Source organism: Procambarus clarkii, chromosome 32 (assembly GCF_040958095.1).
Source record: "Procambarus clarkii isolate CNS0578487 chromosome 32, FALCON_Pclarkii_2.0, whole genome shotgun sequence".
Lineage (NCBI taxonomy): Eukaryota > Metazoa > Arthropoda > Malacostraca > Decapoda > Cambaridae > Procambarus > Procambarus clarkii.
The window spans coordinates 20,847,748-20,869,535 of NC_091181.1; the positions used below are offsets into that span (position 1 = coordinate 20,847,748).

Here is a 21,788-nt window from a genome sequence, read left to right on the forward strand (position 1 = left end):
ACAACCAACCCCGACACGCAGCTGCAGTACCAAAACCGCAGCAAAACGTCACCACACTCCCCGAGGAAGCGACAGGGAAGATAAAGATAAATCGTACACGAGTGGCACACAAGGGGACACAGGCGGAAACCGAGCACCCAACTGAGCCACAGGGACGGTAGAAGAAACGTGTGCAGTGTAACAGGCAATCGAAGGAACACATTAGGCAGCCCAACTTGGGCTGACCCCATACACAGCCCCAAGAGCAGAGACGAGAGCACCCATGAAGCACAGAATCCGCTCGACAGGCAAACGACAGGGGAGAGGCAGAACCAAAGAGCCAGAACCCAATCCTGCAACACAAGGAGGCGAGCACAAAAACACCCTCGATAGAAAATTATCACCTGAGGACCACATAAAGAATATTGTGCGAGGAGCCTATGCCACGCTTTCTAACTTCAGAATTGCTTTTATATACATGGATGGCAATATACTAAAGAAATTGTTCACAACTTTTGTTAGGCCAAAGCTAAAATATGCAGCAGTTGTGTGGTGCCCATATCTTAAGAAGCTCATCAACAAACTGGAAAAGGTGCAAAGACATGCTACTAAGTAGCTCCCAGAACTGAAGGGCAAGAGCTACGAGGAGAGGTTAGAAGCATTAAATATGCCAAAACTAGAAGACAGAAGAAAAAGAGGTGATATGATTACTACGTACAAAATAGTAACAGGAATTGATAAAATCGACAGGGAAGATTTCCTGAGACCTGGAACTTCAAGAACAAGAGGTCATAGATATAAACTAGCTAAACACAGATGCCAAAGAAATATAAGAAAATCCACTTTCGCAAACAGAGTGGTAGACGGTTGGAACAAGTTAGGCGAGAAGGTGGTGGAGGCCAAGACCGTCAGTAGTTTCAAAGCGTTATATGACAAAGAGTGCTGGGAAGACGAGATACCACGAGCGTAGCTCTCATCCTGTAACTACACTTAGGTAATTACACACACACACACACTTAGGTAATTACATACCTAAGTGTACCACCGAACAGGCACCCCCACCGTTGCACCGTGGAACAAGGTGGAGGCGGGGCCCCGAACTCAAGCAAGGTTAGACAAGCATAGGAGAGGGGCAGGAGGAGTACAGGCAGGAGCCGCCTCGGAAGGGACAAGAGGCCACCCGCAGACACCCGTAAACCGAGGAAGGAAGCAGGTGGAGAGAACAAGAGTTGCCCCTGTATGGGCTAATAGCCCTGCAGTAGGCACCTCGGGTGGTACGGTCCATGTTCTCAAGTGCGTATGTACACCCATTCCTACTTCCAAAACCAAAAACAGCGTCAGGACAAAGGAGACGCCAAACCGCACCAACTCACCTGCAGAACATAGGCGCTGAAGGGCCATGACGCAAGCTTTCGAGTCCGTAACTGCCGGAGGCTGCCAGGGAGCCCATGCTGGAGAGGAGGGGAGCGGCGAAGGAGGCTCCCCACCTTAGAACGTAGGGAAAAACCTCATGACTTTCCCACAGCGGCACTCCAGAACACCCCCAAGTAACTGGGCACGGATTGGATTAAGAAAAGAGCGAGAGGTGAAGCCCCCCCAGAGAAAATGGATGCAGAACACGTGTGCACACCGCCCAGAACCAAAACAAACTCCCACGGCGCATGCACGGGACGCGAAAGAAAAGTAGCCCAACAAGGCGAGAAGTAGCCCAACAAGGCGAGAAGTAGCCCAACAAGGCGAGAAGTAGCCCAACAAGGCGAGAAGTAGACCAACAAGGCGAGAAGTAGCCCAACAAGGCGAGAAGTAGCCCAACAAGGCGAGAAGCAGCCCAACAAGGCGAGAAGCAGCCCAACAAGGCGAGAAGCAGCCCAACAAGGCGAGAAGCAGCCCAGCTGGCGACAGTAGCACAAACGGCGACAAGGAGCCCAAACGGCTACAAAGGAGCCCAAACGGCTACAAAGGAGCCCAAACGGCTACAAGGAGCCCAAACGGCTACAAGGAGCCCAAACGGCTACAAGGAGCCCAAACGGCTACAAGGAGCCCAACCTGTACAGAACAGAAGGAACCAGTATGGAGGCAAACTCCGGGACACGCAGGAGGTAAGCCGCAAAAGCCAACCGCAACACAGGCAAAGAGATGCGGTTAGCCAAAAACCTCCGGAAGACGGAACCGAAGAAACCACAGAGACACGGAACCGAACCCGGGGAGGAGCAGAACCCAAGCCCAAATCGTATGCAGAAGGGGAAAAGAAAACCCCACTCCTCGCAACAGTAAGCCCCGCTCAGAAGGACGGAAATCCAGGCGGGGCGCAATGGAGCCCATGGCCCCCAAGGCCGCTCCCCCCTTCCCCAACCCCAGGAGCCACTACACCAGGCCCCGGGGCCGAGTCGACCTCCAAAGCCCCGGCCCCACAAGAAACAGCCGGGGCAGCTGAGAGAGCTAGAAGAGAAGGGGCCCACTGGTCAGACCCCGGAGCATCGGCCGGAGGAACAGACTCAAATGCCTCCGCAGCTACCCCGGACGGGGCAACCCCCGAAACCGCCCAAGTCTCAGAAACTCTAACCCCGCCCTGACCCCGAAGCCTGCAGATGCATAGGGGCCGGATGCAGGAGGGGGAATGATGAATTCCCGTGGCCTGCACCCACGGGAATTCATCAGCAGACTGGGTGAATGCAGTCACGAACAAGCAACAAAGCTCGCAGGACTCAGGGTCGAATGTGTCACCGACCCAACAGGCAGCATGACGGAGGCAAAAACAAGAAGAGTCACCCTGAGACAAAGGGACAGAGCAACCCTCAACTCGCACAATGCGAGAGGGGACGCAAGGGTCTCCACTATCGGACCCGAGAGCCCCCGGGGGTTTTCCCAGGGCCTCTAGACTGGGTCTGCTAAGGGTTATCCCAAGCAGGGCACTGCTAACCGGCGCCCCAAACTACCAAGCAAACTGCTAAAGCTGAACCCACGGGACGTGTCAACCCGTGAGGGCGAAGCAGGGGGTGCCACCACACAAACTAACCTAATATAAGGGGGGGGGGGGAACACAAGGCAGACCCCCTTACCAGGCAAAAACAAATATAAAAGAAAAACCACACAAGTGGACAACGTACCCAGAGGGACCAGAGCCGGCCGGTGTCATAGGTGAAAACTAGCTACGCAGTACCCTGCGCCCCACCAGTGCTATAACTACCACTTACCCCAAGGTAAACAAGGGAGTAAAATCCCCAAACACTCGGGGCGGCCAAACGCCAAGCAGCGAAAAGCCAACAGAGGTAGATCCAAGGTGACTTGTGGAAGGCAACCCCAAGCCCCAAGGGCGGTACTTACAGGGCACTCAGGGAAGGTGACCCTAAGCACATGCAGCCTGAGTACCTGAGAATACTACTCCCAGCTCACACGACCACCGTAAGAGCAGCACTGCAAACAAGTCACAGCACTGAGACAAGACCGAAGCTGGAGCCACACGACCGTGCATTATCCCATCAGCCGAGGAACTGAGGCGGAGATCGCCAGCGCGGGGGTCTGGGGCTCCCCCTTCCCCATCCCGGGGAGGGAGGAGCTGCGCAGACATGTGGCGCGGCTCATGTGACGTCATGCTTGTTAGTTCGTTTTTCTGGGGGAGTTCTGTCCACTCGTTTGTCGATTTTTGTTGTTAACCAGAATAGGGGTTTGTTTTGTGGTGCTTACCTTTCTGGGTGCCTGTCCCGGTCGATGGCAGATATAGAATGCTCCAAATCACATGTGCATTTGTATGGGCCATTGCTCCCCGTGCCTCTCTGAGGGGGCTAGGTTCTGGCTCGTGGTCCCCGGAAGGCCTAGAACTCCACCCACATCGACTGATGCAAAATAGTTAGGGTATCCATATCAGCCATGGATAGCTCCGGGGAGCCGTAGGGGCTCCCCCCCCAGAAAAGAGGAAGAAAGGAAGAAACCCAGTCCTGGGACTGGGTTCCCAGTCCAAAGATCAAGACTGCTCAGGCAGTGCATGAGCAGGCCAGAGGCAAAAAAAGGCATGAGAGAGCTTGCAGAACAGAGCAGAAGTGACATCCACCCCAAACGCAAACTGCAACGGCTCTGCCAACGCTGCACATTAAGAAGCAACATTATTAGGCATGAGATGCTGATCCAGAAAAAGCCAGCAAAGGACAAAACAACCTGATCTGAAACTGACGAAACCTGCCGAAGAGAAAGAAAAAGACGAAAAGACCGTCAGGAAACTCCATGCTGTTGCTGAGATGAAGACCGCAGGTGGGACACCATCAAAGAAGCTGATCACCATACATATGGTGATACATATGCGTCAGAAGTACCAGACACGTAGCGCGGAGCAGTAAGGTGAACCAGCAAGGTATCACACATGCCCACCTGCTGAAAGAGGCGGCACTGCAGAAAAACACCCGGGATCGGACACCAAGCAACAAGTGCCTGAAACCAAGGCTGGGCTGGTCATCATGGAGCCAGGAGAATCACTCTCCCTCAATAGAAATCCAACCAAGCCAGAACCTGGAGAAACAGCTGGACCAGGTTAAAAGATACAGGAAACCCCCATCTAGACTAGTCCTGCCGAAAAGCGTCTACCTCGAGGGCGTCACAGTCGGGAAACGGCGCCATGTACAGTGGGAGACGCCGAGACCACGCCGATGCCAGGAGGTCTATTTCCTTGCACCCATACGTCACAAGTCATTTGCCAGGACGTTGGACATCCCTGAATGTCTACAGCGCAGAGAGCTAAACCCAAAGAATTCAGCAGCAACCCAGCCCCAAAGAGCCACAAACCGAAGAGAGCCCCCACCGGTTGAGACAATGAACAATAGGGGAACAATCTGAATGGAGCTGGATCATCGAGCTCCGAGGAATTCGAATCCATTGAAGCACCTGCCACACCTCCGCAAACTCCCGCATCGTGGTGCGAGTCTGACGTAAGGACAACCCCCTCAACACCTCTGGCCTGACTTGTGAGCACTGGTCACAAAGCCCCAAACGAGGGACGAGGTATCCATAAACACATCGAGGGAGGGAAGAGGAAGGCCCCATGACACCAAACCCCAAAAAACCTGAAGAGGAAGCTGGTGATGTAATCGGTGTAAAGACATGGGAAGAAACCCAACGAACGTGAGGGCGGCAAAAGAGGCCACTTTGAAGATGCCAGAAAAGCCTCCAAAGCCAAACCCTGTCCAGTTGGTAAACCAACAGAGCAAAGTTCAAGCTCCCGCACAGCTGCTCAAGCAACCGTCAAGGGACCCGGGTCCCCCCCTCAAAAACAGCTGAAAGCGGGACTGCAGCCAGAGCAGAGCTGCAGGAGGGAGAGAAGGGGACGCAGTCAGAGAAACCCACACTAGGCCCAGCTGAACCCGGGACAGAACCAACTTGGACTTCTGCCTAGCTACCTGGAACCTGAACCCGACCAGCTTGGAAAGAACCAGAACCCTGGCTAGCAGACAAGCAGATCGGCAGGGAGCCTAACCGAAGCAGTCGACGAAGCAACCTGCCAGCCAGGAAGACACAGGAACCTCGGAACGCACCCAATCACAGGAAGAGGAACCAAACTCAATCAAAACCCAGATCCAACACAGAGGCACGAACTGGGTCTCACAGGAGGTACGCTCCAAGGGCCTCCTGAGCCTCCGCAGGGGTAAGCTGAGAGGAAGAAAACCTTTGAAAAGACGAATCTGAGCACCCAAAGGCATATGGAAACGAACTTGGGGGAAGCCCTACCTACCGCAAATGCCAGCAGATAACAGCACATTAGTTTGTTTTAAGTATAAAAAACCAGAGTTGAATGTAACGAAACACCATTTTCTGGGTGTGACCCGGAGGCTACTTGGAGCTTACTAGGCTGATATGCTAATGTCAGACTTTGGCATCAGTCATGTGTATGGAGTTCTGTGGGCCTCTCTTCTCTTGAGGTTATCTTGAGATGATTTCGGGGCTTTAGTGTCCCCGCGGCCCGGTCCTCGACCAGGCCTCCACCCCCTGGAAGCAGCCCGTGACAGCTGACTAACACCCAGGTACCTATTTTACTGCTAGGTAACATGGGCATAGGGTGAAAGAAACTCTGCCCATTGTTTCTCGCCGGCACCTGGGATCGAACCCAGGACCACAGGATCACAAGTCCAGCGTGCTGTCCGCTCGGCCGACCGGCCTACCGGGAATCACGAGCCAGAAACTTTCTCACTCAGAAAGGCATGGGGAGCAATAGCCTATAGAAACCTCCGTGTGGTTGGAAGCATTCTATGTCTGCCATCGACTGAGTCTGGCACCCAGAAAGATAAGCATCCCAAAACAAACCCTTATTCTGGTGAAAATATTGCTACAAAAGCCAAACAAATGGGAAGAACTCCCCTAAAAGAAACGAGCAAACGAGCATGACGTCACACGTCACCGTGCCGCTGTCTGTGCAGCTCCCCCCCCCCCTCCCCGGGAGGAAGAAGGGGGAGCCCCAGACCCCCCATACCGGCTATCCACCCGTCAGTTCGGAGGCTGGATGTCAAAACACGCGAAAAACCGCCGACCAGAGGGAGGGAGGGATGCCAGGGAGCTTCCGGGTCACACCCAGAAATTGGGGGTGGGAAAACCCACGGAGGAAAACATTAGGGACTTACCCGGGAGGCGGTCACTGCTCACTCTCCTCAACTTGAAGTCGAGACAACTGGTTGCAACCGCCGACCCAAAGCGACACAAGCCCGACTGGCCCCTGAAACATTCACGAGTTAACGAGCAGCCAGGACCCTGTTCGATCGCCAAAAGCCCCGTGCCTGAATGTCAGCCCAGGACATGTTGCCAAAGACGGCAGCAAGAGCAGCGAACTTACGAACATCATGAGCATGGGGATAGACTGCAGGCTGGCTAGCCTTAATAACTCTGCAGACGACCTGGGAGACCCACACCCACAAACAGGGAAGAAGGGAAACCGGATCAACCCAAAGCGCGTCCCCGGACACAGAAGCCGTGGCGCGCAAATAACGGAGAAGGGCCGCAACCGGACACAAAACATGATGCACCCTTGACCAAACCAACCAAGCATCAACAACCCAGGGACCCATCCAGAAAGCAGCAGTCTCATTCCTTGCCAGAAAAGAAGGAGATGGCTGCAGACGAACAAAACCATCACAAAGACTGAAAGAGCAGAAACCCCTGCGCCAGAGGAGAGCATGAAGCTCCTCAACCCGACCCCCAGAGGCAATGCCAACAGAAAAAGAGCCATGGAGAAACACTCCTGAACCGAAGGGGCCACAACAAACCGAAGAGAAGAAAGAGAAGAGAGCACTCTGTTCAACGACCAGGACGGCTCCGCAGGCGCATGAGCAGGCCGGAGGTGAAACAACGCACGAGACAGCTTGCAAAACGGTGCAGAAGTAACATCAATACCGAAAGCAAGCTGAAGCGGCTCCACCAGTGCCGCACGATACGAGGCGACATTGTTAGGCATAAGATGACGGTCCTGAAACAACCAAGAGAGAAAGGACAGCATGACCCTAACAGAAAGTGAAGTACAACGACGAAGACTTAAAATGAACCGGAAGGACCGCCAGGAAACTTTATACTGCCGCCAAGATGAAGCCCACAGGTGGGACACTAACAAGGAAGCCACCTGATCACCATAAAGATGATGATAAACTCGAGTCAAAAAGACCATATGCGAAGACTTGAGGAGAAGATCAAACCATCCACGTAATGCTCGGGTCCGATCTGCTGGAAGAGGCGGAGCCGCGGGAAAACCTCCGGATTCGGACACCGAGCAAGAAGCGCCTGAAACCACGGGAGGGCGAGACACCACAGGGCCATGAGGACTATTCTCCCTTGGTAGTCTCCAAGCAAGTCGGGACCTGGAGCAACAGCTGAACCTGGGGAAAGAGGTACAGGAGCCCCCACCTCGACCAGTACTGCTGAAAGGCATCGACCCCGACGGCCTCGTTGTCGGGGAAGGGCGCCATATAAAGAGGGAGGCGCCGCGACCAAGCTGATGCGAAGAGGTCCACCTCGGGGCGTCTGAACGTTTGGCAGAGCCAACGGAAGGAGTCGGCATCGACCGTCTATTCCGTGGAAAGGGGAACGAAATGAGACAGGCCATCGGCAAGGACGTTGGACACTCCCTGCATGTGAACAGCCAGGAAAGCCAAACTCCCAAGAACTCAGCAGACAAGTCACCCGAAGTAACCAGCGCCAAAGAGCCAAGGACTGCATCAAATCCCCCTGGTTCAGGCAATGAACCACTGGGGAGCAGTCTGAATAGAGCCAGATCGTTGATCCGCGGGCAACCCGAATCCTCCAAAGAGCAAACCACACCGCCGCAAAATCCCGCACCGTGCTGTGGGCTCGAAGGAAGGATGGACCTCACTGTCCCTGGCCAGCCTGGTGAGCACTGGTTACAAAGCCCCAGCCGAGAGACGACGCATCCGTGAACACATCGAGAGAGGGCTTAGGCAGGCGCCAAGGCACTGAACCCCGAAACACCTGAAGAGGAAGCCGGCGACACAGCAGCCGACGCAAAGCCCCAGGGGGTCGAACCCAGCGATCAGAAGAGAGGGGGAAGGGACGTCCCCGAAGGAACCAGAACAGCTGATGAAGCCAAACCCGACCTGGTGGGTAGGGAAGTTCAAGGCTCGTTCAAGTTCATGGATCAAGGCATCGCGAAGTTCAGGCTCCCACACAAACCCTCGTGCAACCGCCGGGTGACCTGGAAGCATCCCAGAAACAGCCACAAGTGGGACTGCAGCCGGAGGAGAGACTCCGGAGGAAGAGACAAGGAAGCGATCTGAGAGTCCCACACAAAACCAGCCACAACCAAACCTGGGAGGGAACCAGATGGGGCTTCCTCCAGTTCACCAAGAACCCAAATCCGGCGAGCTGGAAAAGAGCCAAATCTCTGGCTAGCAGACAACAGGACGACTGGGAGCCCAAACCAGCCAATCGTTGAGGAAGACCAACACCTGATCACCTAAGAGACACAGACGGGCCATGACGACCCGAGTAACCTTGACACCCCTCCACAAAACCAAGCCAGTCCCTGAACCCCGAATGAATCTGGACATGCCAATAAATGTCTCGGAGGTCCAGGGACACCATCCAAGAACCCGGCTCTAACAGGAGCCGAACCTGGGACAGCGTCGTCATCCGAGAGGGGCAATGAACCCAGGGGTTCAGACGGGACCTACCTTGAGGTTATCTTGAGGTGATTCCGGGGCTCAGCGACCCCGCGGCCCGGTCGTCGACCAGGCTTCCTCATTGCTGGACTGGTCAACCAGGCTGTTGGACACAGCTGCTCGCAGCCTAATGTATGAGTCACAGCCTGGTTGATCAGGTATCCTTTGGAGATGTTAAGTTCTCTCTTGAACACTGTGAGGGGTCAGCCAGTTATGCCCCTTATGTGTAGCGGAAGCGTGTTGAACAGTCTCGGGCCTCTGATATTGATAGAGTTTTCTTTCAGAGTACCTGTTGCACCTCTGCTCTTCAACGGGGGTATTCTGCACATCCTGCCAAGCCTTCTGGTCTCATGTGCTGTTATTTCTGTGTGTAGGTTTGGGACCAGCCCCTCTACTATTTTCCATGTATAAATTATTATGTATCTCTCCCGCCTGCGCTCAAGAGAATACGGGTTTAGGCTCTTTAGTCAGTCCCAATAGTTTAGATGTTTTACTGAGTGGATTCTAGCAGTAAAGGATCTCTGCATGCTCTCCAGGTCAGCAATTTCTCCAGCTTTGAAAGGGGCTGTCATTGTGCAGCAGTATTCCACTCTAGAGAGCACTAGCGTCTTGAAAAGTATCATCATCGGTATAGCATCTCTAGTGTGAAAGGTTCTTGTTATCCAACCTGTCATTTTTCTTGCAGTTGTGGCGGCTACTTTATTGTGTTCTTTAAATGTAAGGTCTTCCAACATCAGTATACCCAAATCCTTTACATTGCCTTTCCGTTCAATGTTATGATTTGACTGAGTTTTGTACGTGGTTTCCGTTTTTATTTTTTTATTTTTTCCGTAGCGCATGAGCTGAAACTTATCTTCGTTAAACACCATGTTATTTTCTGTAGCCTATAGAAAGACCTGATTTAAATCTGATTGGAGGTTTGCCGTGTCCTCTATGTTGTCTACTCTCATAAAATTCCTAGTGTCATCTGCAAAGGATGATACAGTACTATAGGTTGTGTCCTTGTCTATGTCCGATATGAGGATGAGAAAAAGTACTGGAGCAAGCACAGTACCCTTGGGGACTGAGCTCTTTACGGTTGATGGTCCGGATTTTATTTTGTTGACTATTACACAATGGGTTCTATTAGTCGGGATATTGTAGATCCATCTGCCTATTTTTAAGGTAATTCCTTTTGAACGCATTTTATGTGCAATAACACCATGGTCTCATTTGTCAAAGGCTTTTGCGAAATCTGTGTAAATTACAGCAGCGTTTTGTTTGTCTTCCATGGCATCTAGTGCCATGTCATAGTGGTCCAGCAACTGCAAGAGCGCCCTGTTCTGAAACGATGTTGTCCTGGGTTATGGAGATGCTGTGATTCCATGTATTTTGTGATCTTACTTCTTAGCACTCTCTCAAAGATTTTTATGATGTGCATTGTTAGTGCTATCGGTCTGTAATTTTTTGCTTCTGCCTTATTTCCTAATTTATGGAGCGGTGTTATCTGCTGTTTTTAATATGTCAGGGATAATGCCAGTATCTAGGCTTAGTCTCCAAAGAATGCGAAGGGCCTGAGATAGCGTTTTTTTACAGTTTTTGATGAATATAGAGTTCCAAGAGTCAGGGCCTGGTGCAGAGTGCATAGGCATACTGTCTATGGCTTCTTCAAAATCCAGTGGGGATAGGGTGACATCTTATATATGATTTGATGTTGGTATCATATCCATGAAAAATTAATTTGGGTTATCAATCTTCGGTGTGTTCAGTGGCTTGCTGAAAACAGAGTCGTACTGATTTCTCAGTATTTCGCTCATTTCTTTGTTGTCATCAGTGAAAGTTCCATCTCCCTTTCGCAGGGGCCCGATACTAGATGTGGATTTTGATCTTGATTTTGCATAGAGGAAATATTTTGAATTTCTCTCTATTTCACATATGGCCTTTTGCTCTCTTTGCCTCTCCTGGGTTTTGTATGATTCTTGTAGCTTTAGTTCAATTGTTTCTATTTCTCTACCTAACCTTCTTCGCCGTTCTTGAGATAGGGTGCAACTCTTAAGTTGTTCCACGATTCATTTTCTTCACCTATAGAGGGAACAACGTTCCCGTTCCAATCTGCATCTCTTCCTCTTTTTTCTTAGTGGTATGCGGTTTGAACATATTTCTAGTGCTACTGAGCTTATTTTTTCCAGGCACTGATTCAGGTTTGCATTTTCTAGCTGTTCTTCCCAGCTTATTTCTGTGAAGTCTTGGTTTATTTGTTTCCAGTTTATCTGTTTATTATTGAAGTTGAATTTGCTGAAATCTCCTCCATCGGAAATTGGGACTGGTTTTGAAGGTTTATTCCTCATGCTAGTCAGAACTTCAATTAAGTTGTGATCTGAGTAACAGGTATTTGTAATCATTACGTTGCGGATCAATTCATCATTGTAAGTGAAAATGAGGTCCAGCGTGTTCTCCTCCTTAGTTGGTTCTACTATTTGCTGGTTTAAGGCAAACCTATCGCACATCCGTAGTAGGTCATTTGCATATGCCTGTTCATTTAGGCTACTTCCTGGAATTCTCTTTGATACAACCGTATCAGCTATTGTTACGGCCCTCTCGGGACGCAACGGGGTTCTTACTCTGATGTTGTTAGAGGAAGTTGTATCCGACCCCAAGCCAGTAGTGGCTTTCAAGGGATGTGATCCGTGACGCAAGTAACTTAAAGGGGAAGGGAAATAAAGGCAAAAACTTAATATATTAACCACCACCAATAAATAATATATAAAATAGATTACACGGGGGAGGGGTATTAACACTGTACACGGGAATCATCTTCGTACTGAAGAATCGCTCAATCGTCTTCTCCTGAAGACTCTGGTTCAACTCTCTTGGTGCTGAGTCCTCGGTGCTTCTTCGTGGCCTCACAACGAATTCTTCTGCGAAGTTGAGCCTACCCTGGCCACAGGTCAGCCAAAACACAGGTCCACTGGGGGCACCGCCGTGGAGGCCATCAACCACAAATCCAGCCGGTCTGCTGGCAGGTTCCGGACCCGCAACGCTGGTCAGGCCACTCCACGAACGATATTAGGGTAACGCCCTAGACAGGAGTCTCGTGTGATATCACAAATCACTCTCCTGTCCTCAGTACCCCAGTGGATAATCGTCTCCAGCAGTCGGCCCCGGATAATCCTTCTACTGTCACTCCACTGACAGGGTAACACCACAGTGTTCTTCCGGGAAGCGACTTCACAGCTGCTGCAGCAAAGCACAAGGTATGGAGACGGCTGCCTCGGGTAGACTGACTCAACTTCCAACACAGCAGTCCCAGGTCGACTCTGTAAGCAGACACGTCATCAATAACTGGGACACACTAAGGCACCTCACTTACAGGCTCAGACACAAACGCCCACCTATCCACTCCATAGATGGCGCTGGTGTCTGAGCACCACCTCACCAGAGGTCAGCAGCGGCTGTGTTGAGCGCTGAACAGGACTGGCAACTGGCCCTCGTAGCCAGTACACGTCGCCCTCACCAGGTGTCGTTGTCCGTTTGGAGGGGGTTTCGGGAGCTGACCCACAGATGGCGCGGTCGTCACTGCTCCGTGCTCGGACGCTGGATCCGGGTTCGTAACACCTCCCCACCAAAAAGAATTTGGTTTGGGGTTCTATAAAAAGAAACACCAACCAAATTAGTACGGTGACACAACTCCAAATGGACTTACTTATACTGTAATCTGGAACGGCGAGGCTGTCTCGTCCACAGAACTGGCCTACTGGGCAATTCCGGCACAACGGGAACTTGAAGATTGAAGGCAATGTCCTGCCTGGCGTAACCTTCCACGTCTCCACTGCGATGTCAAGCAGGGGCATCATCTCACATCTCTCAAGTAAGGATCGGTGTAGACACGATCTGGGGCGACTCGATACTTCCCTGTGTCGTGGCACCGATGATGGCTGATCACAGACGGCATTTCTGGTACCGGTCCGACGGTCCTCCAGGGAGACAGGAACCTGGAATACAGGGGTCTGATAATTCAGAGTGACAGTGACAGTGGGCAAGTCAGTACTTACAGCGGACTCCTCTACTAGGCTCACACCTAGTTCCAACAGGGCTGCTTGCACACCGAAGATGGCATTCGCTCTGCCACCGTCAGGTCGACCAACGTTCCGCATAACGCTGCATTGAGGCTCAGCAATCACGCGGGGGATGTCAACCTGTCGGAAACAGTCACTCATATTATCATCTCTCGTACCTCCTGTATCAACTATTACCTTCCAGGTCCCTTCTTCAACTGCGACACTTGCAGTGCACGTCTCTAATCCCTGGGATCTCCTCACGATGTTCAAGGGAGCCATCATCCTTCGGGTCGTCCACTGATCCTTACTGAGAACACTGAGAACACATACGAGCACAAAACAAAATATCGCTAGGAAACAGTTGGTTAGCTGAGGGATAAGCTTCCTGAGCCTGTAATGTCCATAGCCAGCTACATCCATTAGCCTGGTTTGGACGAAAGAGGGCACTAGAACTTTTGCACATACCTCACATACCTCCGACGTCTGGGGAATCTCTGGCCGGTTCAGCATACATTGTACTTTGCCAGGCTGCAAGTACACAGGTGCCTTCACTCCAGACTCTTCGGTATCCGTGGGTGCTTGCACACAAGGCCTCTCTCCTAGCTCAGGTACTTCGTACACATACGAGCACAAAACATACGAGCATGACATCACACGTCGCACGGCGACGTGTGATGTCATGCTCGTTTCTTTTAGGAGAATTTTTGTAGCAATATTTTCACCAGAATAGGGGTTTGTTTTGGGATGTTTACCTTTCTGGGTGCCAGACCCGGTCGATGGCAGATACACAATGCTTCCAACCACACGGGGGTTTTGATAGGCCATTGTTCCCCCATCACCTTGTGTGTCACCTGATGAGTTTATTTGGTGATACTATATGTGACGAGTTATTTTTGGGCTTCAGTGACATGGGCTCGGATACAAGCAGTGTTGACGAACCAGGCGACTAGGTGTTACTATGCGGGGTTTTGCTGCCCCAGGAACATGCGGGGACAAAAACCCATCAGGCAAAAAGAAAAAGAAAAACAAAACCCCGCAAGAGGACAGCGAACCCCAAGGAACAGAGCCGGCCGCTATGTCAGGAATACAAGCTGTGCAGCACCCTGCGCCCCTACCAGTGCAAACTGCCTCTTACCTGCCGGTAACAAGGGAGAACAGAACACCCAAGAGCCCAACAGGCGGCCGAAAAACCGAAAGGCAAAACGGACCAGCAGAGGCAGACCCCGAGGAACCTGTGGAAGGTGGCCCCAAGGGCAGTACTTACAGGGCACCTAGGGAAGGCAGCCCTAGGTGCAAGCAGCCCGAGTACTGAAGATAACTCCTGGCTCTCGCACCCACAAAACAAACACCACACGCAAAGCACAGTTTGCTTGTTTTCTGTTGGGGGAGTTCTATCCACTAGTTCGGCTTTTGGTAGCAATTTTAACCAGAATAGGGGTTTGTTTTGAGGCGCTTACCTTTTTGGGTGCCTATTCCGGTCGATGGCAGACATAGAATGCTTCCAACCACACGGGGACTTCTATAGGCCATTGCTCCCCTTGCCTCTCTGAGGGGGCTCGGTTCTGGCCGTGGTCCCCGGTAGGCCTAAGAACTCCATACACATGACTGATGCCAAAGTCTGACATTAGCATATCAGCCTGGGATAGCTCCGGGGAGCCGACGGGGCTCCCCCCAGAAAAATTAACTTGAAAATAAATTTTTACCCATTTCACCCAAATCTTCACTACAAAAGTATGGACAAGTTATTACTTACCTTTACTGATGACTCCTGATGGCGTATGGAAGATGGTGAGGAGGGGGGAGGAGGAGAGGTGCTATTGTTCAGAAGGGGAGTCCCCTTCCATCAGAACATCAGGCAATGAGGACTTCTCTGGGGGTGCACTCTCTGGCACGTTTTGCCTGCAAACCACTAGGACCTGTTTGTGGCTCACTGTTTGATTTTCTCACAAGAAAACATTCCATTAAAGATTGTTTATCCCTTCTTTGCAACATTTCTCTGTAGTGAGGCATCACATTGTCATTGAAAAGGTTAATGCACCGGTCTACTACAGCTTTCTCTGGGCGAGTCGTTTCAACAAAAGTTTGCATTTCTTCCCACAGCCGACACCACTTCCTAACTGTTGAGGAAGGGACATTCTCTTCTGCCTCCTCCTCCCCTAAAGAAATATCCTCAGCTGCCTCTTGTTGCTGCTCCTTTTGAAGGGCTAGGAGTTCTTTAGTGGTCAGTTCTTCGCTGGGTTCCTCCACTAACGCCTCCACATCGGCACCATCCAATTCCAAGCCCATTTTCCAGCCCAGAGAAACAATTTCCTCAACAACAGGCACTTCATTTGCAGGCTCAAACCCCCTCAAAGTCTAATTCTGAAATGCATTCAGGCCACAATTTTCTCCAGCCAGAGATCAGGATTATTGAGTCACTTCTTGCCAGGCTTTGTTAACGAGTTTTAAAGCACTACAAATGTTTAAATGATTTTTCCAGAACTCTTTGAGGGTGAGGATTGTTACATCAGTCATTCCAAAACATTTCCGCAAAAGTGCCCTTTCATAAAGGTTCTTAAAATTCGCTATAATTTTCTGGTCCATAGGCTGAATTAGAGAAGTGGTATTAGGAGGAAGGAACTTTATTGTGACAAAATTAAATTTGTCCAACAATGAATCCACCAAGCCTGGAGGATGAGCATGAGCATTGTCGAGGAGAAGCAGGACCTTGAGTGGTAAACTTTTCTCCAGCAGATATTTTTGTATGGCAGGGCACACCACCTCATTCACCCACTCCGTAAAAAATGGCCTCGTCACCCTAGCCTTACTATTAGCCCTCCACATCACACACATTTGGCTTTTCTGTACATTATATTTTTTTGAAAACCCTTGGATTTTCAGAATGATATACAATGGGGCCTCGACTTACGATGCTAATCTGTTCCCAGACACGGATCGTAAGTCGAAATATCATAAGTCAAAGCAATTTTTCCCATAAGAAAAAAAGGGATTTGAATTAATCCATCCCCCACCCTGCAAAATATTAACACTTTATGCGGATCAGGACATTACCTGGAGTCCTGTTTGCCTAATCGCTTCCGCAATGTGGACATAAAATGATGTCCTCAAAAAAATATTTGTATAAAATTCAATTTTAATCCGATTTACTTTGGGTTTGTTTCAAACTGCGCGCCATGAGGTTCTCTTTCTCGCCACTAGGCTGCATGATACAATAAGTTCATGAAAGGTGTGGACCACTTCGATTAAATGGTATTACCATTTTACCAGGAAAACTCACAAGTGGACCAAAAAGATAACGTTTATTTCCTGCAAATGGCATTGCATAATGCCTTTGTTTTGTACAAATACAACACAACTAATCAAAAAAAGCTAACATTGCTACAGTTCCACGAGGTGGCAATTTGGGCCCTATTGCGCTGGGACCCGGAAGATTGGCCTCAAACAGCAACAGTATCTCAACACTTGCGGCACGCTCCAGACATAAATGATGACAGGTCCTGCCTATGCTGATGCCATACAAACTCCCGGACCATCTGGTGTGAGGCGGCCTTTGTTCACTTCAACACCTCAAGCTGAAGCAGCAACCGAATCAGAACCCGAGATGTCTGGCACACTGCCATTTGACGAGACGGTTTTGTCAGATGACTCTGACTCTGAATCAAATGTTGAACCTCCAGCGATTCATTTCATTCTGAAAATCGCATGAACTACAAACTGAAACGAGTATTTTGATACCAGAATGAACACTGTATCACATAAACTGCCGTAAGTAGACTCGAACCTTCATAGATTTTTTTTTGGGTGTAATGTGTGTCTGCATGAGTGTCCCAAACGGGTTGCAGGTGGGTGACTTTAGCCGTTTATACTGGTAATGCTTCCCCCATATCATGTATTATATGCATATGTCTGTTTAGGGAATTTAATCCGATCAATGTACAACCAAAAATAACTGTGTGCAACAAGTATAAACTTGACAAACATAACAACAGTAAAAACATTTTGTGTGTGTTTGACGCTCACTGATATGTTCCAGCATTGTTTTATATTTGGCGCTATTCTATCTTACGCTTTGTTGATCTTTTTTACCTACGGGCTCATAGAACATTCTATTGCGAACACATTGGCACAAAAATGAATGACGTACATAGGATAATAATGTCAGGACAGTGAAATAAGTATAAACTTTCAAAGCGCCGTATCGCACAAATGTCGTCGCGTCACCGATACCGGGTAACAGTTCCGCCCACTTCCCACACTCTTGCGGGTGGGCCGCGACCATTATTCTACGTTTATATTCATATCACCGTGTTGGGAATTTCATTGCGAGTCCATTGATACCAAAATTAATGCTGTAGGACAAGTGTGGAGGTGATAACAATCCCAAGAGTAAAAACATTTTGTTGCTGTTGGGCGCTCACGGCGAGTCATCTACATACGTTTTTATTTGGTGCTGGTATCCCTATACCTTTCGTGACCTTTTTTACTAATGTTCTTCTAGAGAATTTTATTGCGAACACGTTGGTACCAAAATGAAATACGTAGCTCGAGAACTAAGGTCAGGAGAGTAAAAAGAGTATACACATTTTTGTTTTGACGCTTAAGTGACAAAAACGCCGCGCGCACATACCTCTTTTTTTTTTAACCTTAGCCGGGCGGGCGAAAGTGTTAACATACAAATGCATTTTATACTGAATACAATGTTTTTTTCTAACTACAATGGAGTACCTAAGTTTATCTTACCTTTATGGAGGGCTCTTGATGGCATATGGAAGATGGTGATGAGGGGGGAAGGAGGAGAGTTGTTCCTGTTTGGAAGGGGAGTCCCCTTCCATTATCACATCAGGCAGTGATGTTTTCTATTCGGGACACACTCTCCTACGTTTTGCCTGAATACCACTAGGACCTGGTTGTGGTTCAGTGCTAATTGTCTCACTACAAATTTGTCAAGAGACATTTGTTTTTACTTTCGTTTTAACATTTGTCTGTAATGATGCAACACTTTAGCACCCATAATGTCCTTTTTCTTAGCCAGTATGGTGGATATCGTTGACTGAGATTTGTTGTACTGCCTAGCCAGTTCAACAACTCGCATACCATCTTCATATTTACGAATGATCTCTTGTTTCTGCTCTATGGTCATTCTTACATGGGATCTCATATGTTGAGCCTTACCACTGACTTTCCTGGGACTCATGGTGTGATATATAATAATTACTTTAATGTTCAAAATGCAAAAAATCACCACAAACGTGGAATTTCTTATAGGCACGATCGTCACTAAGCGGGCAGCTGTAGTAAACTGAGGCAGGTCGGACCGCGTGACCGGGAACCACGCGCTCGGTCGACCCGAACGTGTACCAACAAATACCAGAAGTCAACGACACCCTCGGATGTCGAGTCACATTTTTCGGTGAAATTTACATCGTAACTCAATGTAAATATGTGGGCCTGCGGGCCGCTCCAAGCAACAGCCTGCTGGACCAAGTTATCACAAGTCGAGCCTGGCCTCAGGCGGGGAGTAAAAGAACTCCCGAAAAACTCTCCAGGTATGCTCCAGGTAACCAGGTCCGAACCTGTGATGGCACTAATTGTGATTTCTGCCAGTTCACTAGGAACCAGAACAAGGGTGAGCTGAGAACAAAACCAGATCCCTGGTTTGTAGACATACAGCTTGGCTAGAAGCCCAATTGAAGTAGGCCAAAATGTGAACACCCAACAACTAAAGAGGAGTAACCACCACATGCATCAACCACATACAAATCTGAGGATTTGTATGTGGTTGATGCCTGGTTTATTATGCATGTGGTTATTATTATATATCACTGTACTAACCAGATAAAGTACAATCTAAATTGAAGAACTCGGAAGCATAAGAATAATGCCCCACCATCCAAGCCAGTCCCTAAACGCAGGGTGAACAGGGATGCGTCAATAAGCTTCCCACAGGTTCAGGATCACCAACAAACACCCTACCAAAAACAAGGCAGATCTCTTTGAAAGTATTCATACGAGATTGGACAAGGAATGAAGTTATTTAATCATGAGAGGTTAACACTGTATGGCAGGTCTGGTGAGCACCACTTTGGCACGAAGTGGTGCTCTTTGTTCAGGAAGAAACTGAACACTTGCTGCACAGATGAGGTACACTCAAACACAATACTTTACAATTAGAGTATGTGGATGCTGACCTAGCCACATAATGCCAACCAGGTTCAGTGGCAGCTTGGGTGAACAATCCTCACTGAAATAAACATTTGTTAGCATTTAAACCATCCAGGAATTTCTTAAGGCAAAGACCCAATATATAGGGCACAAAAGAACTGGTAGATAGATTATAATTCAAGAATATACATTAATTTAACATACCTGCAACATGAAATTTTGCTGACACCAGAGTACAGGAGTTTTCTCTCCATTTAGTCAAAAAGCCCTTTCTTGTTCGAACAAATTTGAATTCAATAACTGAGATGTTAAGCCACTCACAGACCTGCAAAATTAAAAAAACCAACGTTGAATGTAATGAAACTCCATTTTCTGGGTGAGACCCGGAGGCTCTCCGGAGCTAAACCAGGCTGATATGCTAATATCATACTTTGGCACCAGTAATGTGTATGGAGTCCTAGGGCCTACCGGGGACCATGGCCAGAACCTGGCCCCCTCAGAGAGGCAAGGGAAGCAATGGCCTATAGAAACCCCCATGTGGTTGGAAGCATTCTATGTCTGCCATTGACCGGGTCAAGCATCCAGAAAGGTAAGCATTCCAAAACATAGTGTGACGTCACACGTCACCGCGCCACCGTCTGCGCTGCTCCCCCCTTCCCGGAAGGGAAAGCCCCAGACCTTTCACGCCGGCTATCCACCCATCAGTTCTGAAATTGGATGTCAAAACACGCGAAAAAAACGCCGACCGGAGGGAGGCAGTGCTGCCGGGGAGCCTCCGGATCTCACCCAGAAAATGGCATTTCATTTCATTCAACGTTGATTTTCTGGGGGGAACCCCGTTGGCTCCCCGGAGCTAACTACCCACAGAGGAAGGTTAAAGGGACGGAACCGGGAGGCGGTCACCACGCACCCCTCAACGGAAGCGAGACAACCAGCAGCAAATGCCAACCCAAGATGACACAACCCCGAAAGGGCCCGGGAACAACACGAGACAATGAGCAGCTAGGCCCCCATACGAACACCAAAGGATCCATGCCCGAATGACAGCAAGGACACGTCGCCCAGACGGCAGCAAGAGCAGCAAAGCCACGAACGCCTCGGGCATGGGGAAAGAACACAGGCAGGCTAACCGCAATAATATGATGGACAACCTGGGACACCATCACCCGCGAACAGGGAAGAACGGAACCGGATCAACTCAAAGCGCACCCCGGACATAGAGGCCGCGGCACGCAAATAACAGCAGAGGGCCGCCACTGAACACAAAATACGACGTACCCCTGGCCCGACCAACTAAGCCCCAACAAACCAAGGACCCCTTCGGAACGCAGCAGCCCCATCCCGTGCCAGAAAAGATGGTGACGGCTGCCACTGAACAACAAAACTCCAATTCCAAAGGAGCAGAAACCCCTGTGGAGGAGAGCAAGAAGCCCAGCGACCCGACCCCCAGAGGCAAATGCCAACAGGAAAAAGAGCCGTCGACAAACAAACCTGAACCGAAGGGGTACCACCAACCGAGGAGAAGACAGAGCACGCTGACCAGAGACCAGGATGGTGCAAGCGAAGCACGAACAGGCCAGAGGTAAAACAACGCACGAGACAGCTTACTAACAGTGCAAAAGCAACCCCAAGACCTAAAGCAAGCCGAAGTGGCTCTGCCAGTGCCGCACGAAACGAGGCGACAGTGAGTGGCAAGACGACGGCCCTCAACCCCCACCAGAAAAACCAAGCCGACGCTAACAACCACAGCCACCTAAGACGGGACAGGAGAAAAAGGAAGGACTGCCAAAATACCCCATACTGCCGCCATGAAGAAGCACGCAGGGACACCAACAACGTAGCCACCAGACCACCAACCGGAGGCGAGACACGCGAGGCAGAACGTAATCAGCCTCGACAAGGCTCGTCCGAGTCCAGGAAGAGGTGGAGCCGCGGGAAGATCTCAGGTGCGACCACCAAGAAACCCAAGCCGGGAATTAAGGAGATGGAACTTCTGCCGAACAGAAAGCTCCCCCAATGCGAGCAAGCCCGTCAGGAGATCAGAAACAATGGGTCCAACGCGAGACATCGCAAGACCCTGAAAAGTCAACAGGGACAAGTATAAGGGTTGCCACTAGAACAGTACCCGAACCAAGGGGTACGAGCAATGAAAACAGACCAAGACACATAAGCGCACCATATGACACAGGCGGAAGGAACGCCCAAGAAGCCAAGGAACGCACGAAGAAAACCTCTGCGACAGAGGAGGAAATAAAGGGAACGCACAAGGAAGGGAAGCGGCGGAAACCGACCCCCCCCCCCCATACAGCAGCAAGTGCAAGCAAAACTGAGCCAAGGAGATGCTAGGGAAGCGACAGGGGAGAGGCAGGATGAAAGTGCCAAAGCTCAAATCCCAGGAAACACAACCAGGAGTGAACCATCAGGCGTGGACAGAACCCCACGCACATGGAAGGACCCAGCCAGGAACCCA

The 21,788-nt window shown here is 50.0% G+C and overlaps 1 protein-coding gene across 5 annotated transcripts in view; it reads right to left on the reverse strand.

Moving 5' to 3' along the window:
• Positions 1 to 21,788, reverse strand: part of LOC123759295 (UDP-GalNAc:beta-1,3-N-acetylgalactosaminyltransferase 2) — a 339,864-nt gene that overhangs the window by 225,113 nt on the left and 92,963 nt on the right. For 4 of the 5 annotated variants that reach the window (XM_069335009.1, XM_069335007.1, XM_069335008.1 and 1 more), the window contains one exon: positions 12,802 to 13,090. In XM_069335009.1, the coding sequence (XP_069191110.1) occupies positions 12,802 to 13,090 (289 nt within the window). Of the gene's footprint in view, positions 1 to 12,801; positions 13,091 to 19,522; positions 19,644 to 21,788 lie in introns of all 5 variants that reach the window. The other variant, XM_045744158.2, reaches the window with a different exon arrangement.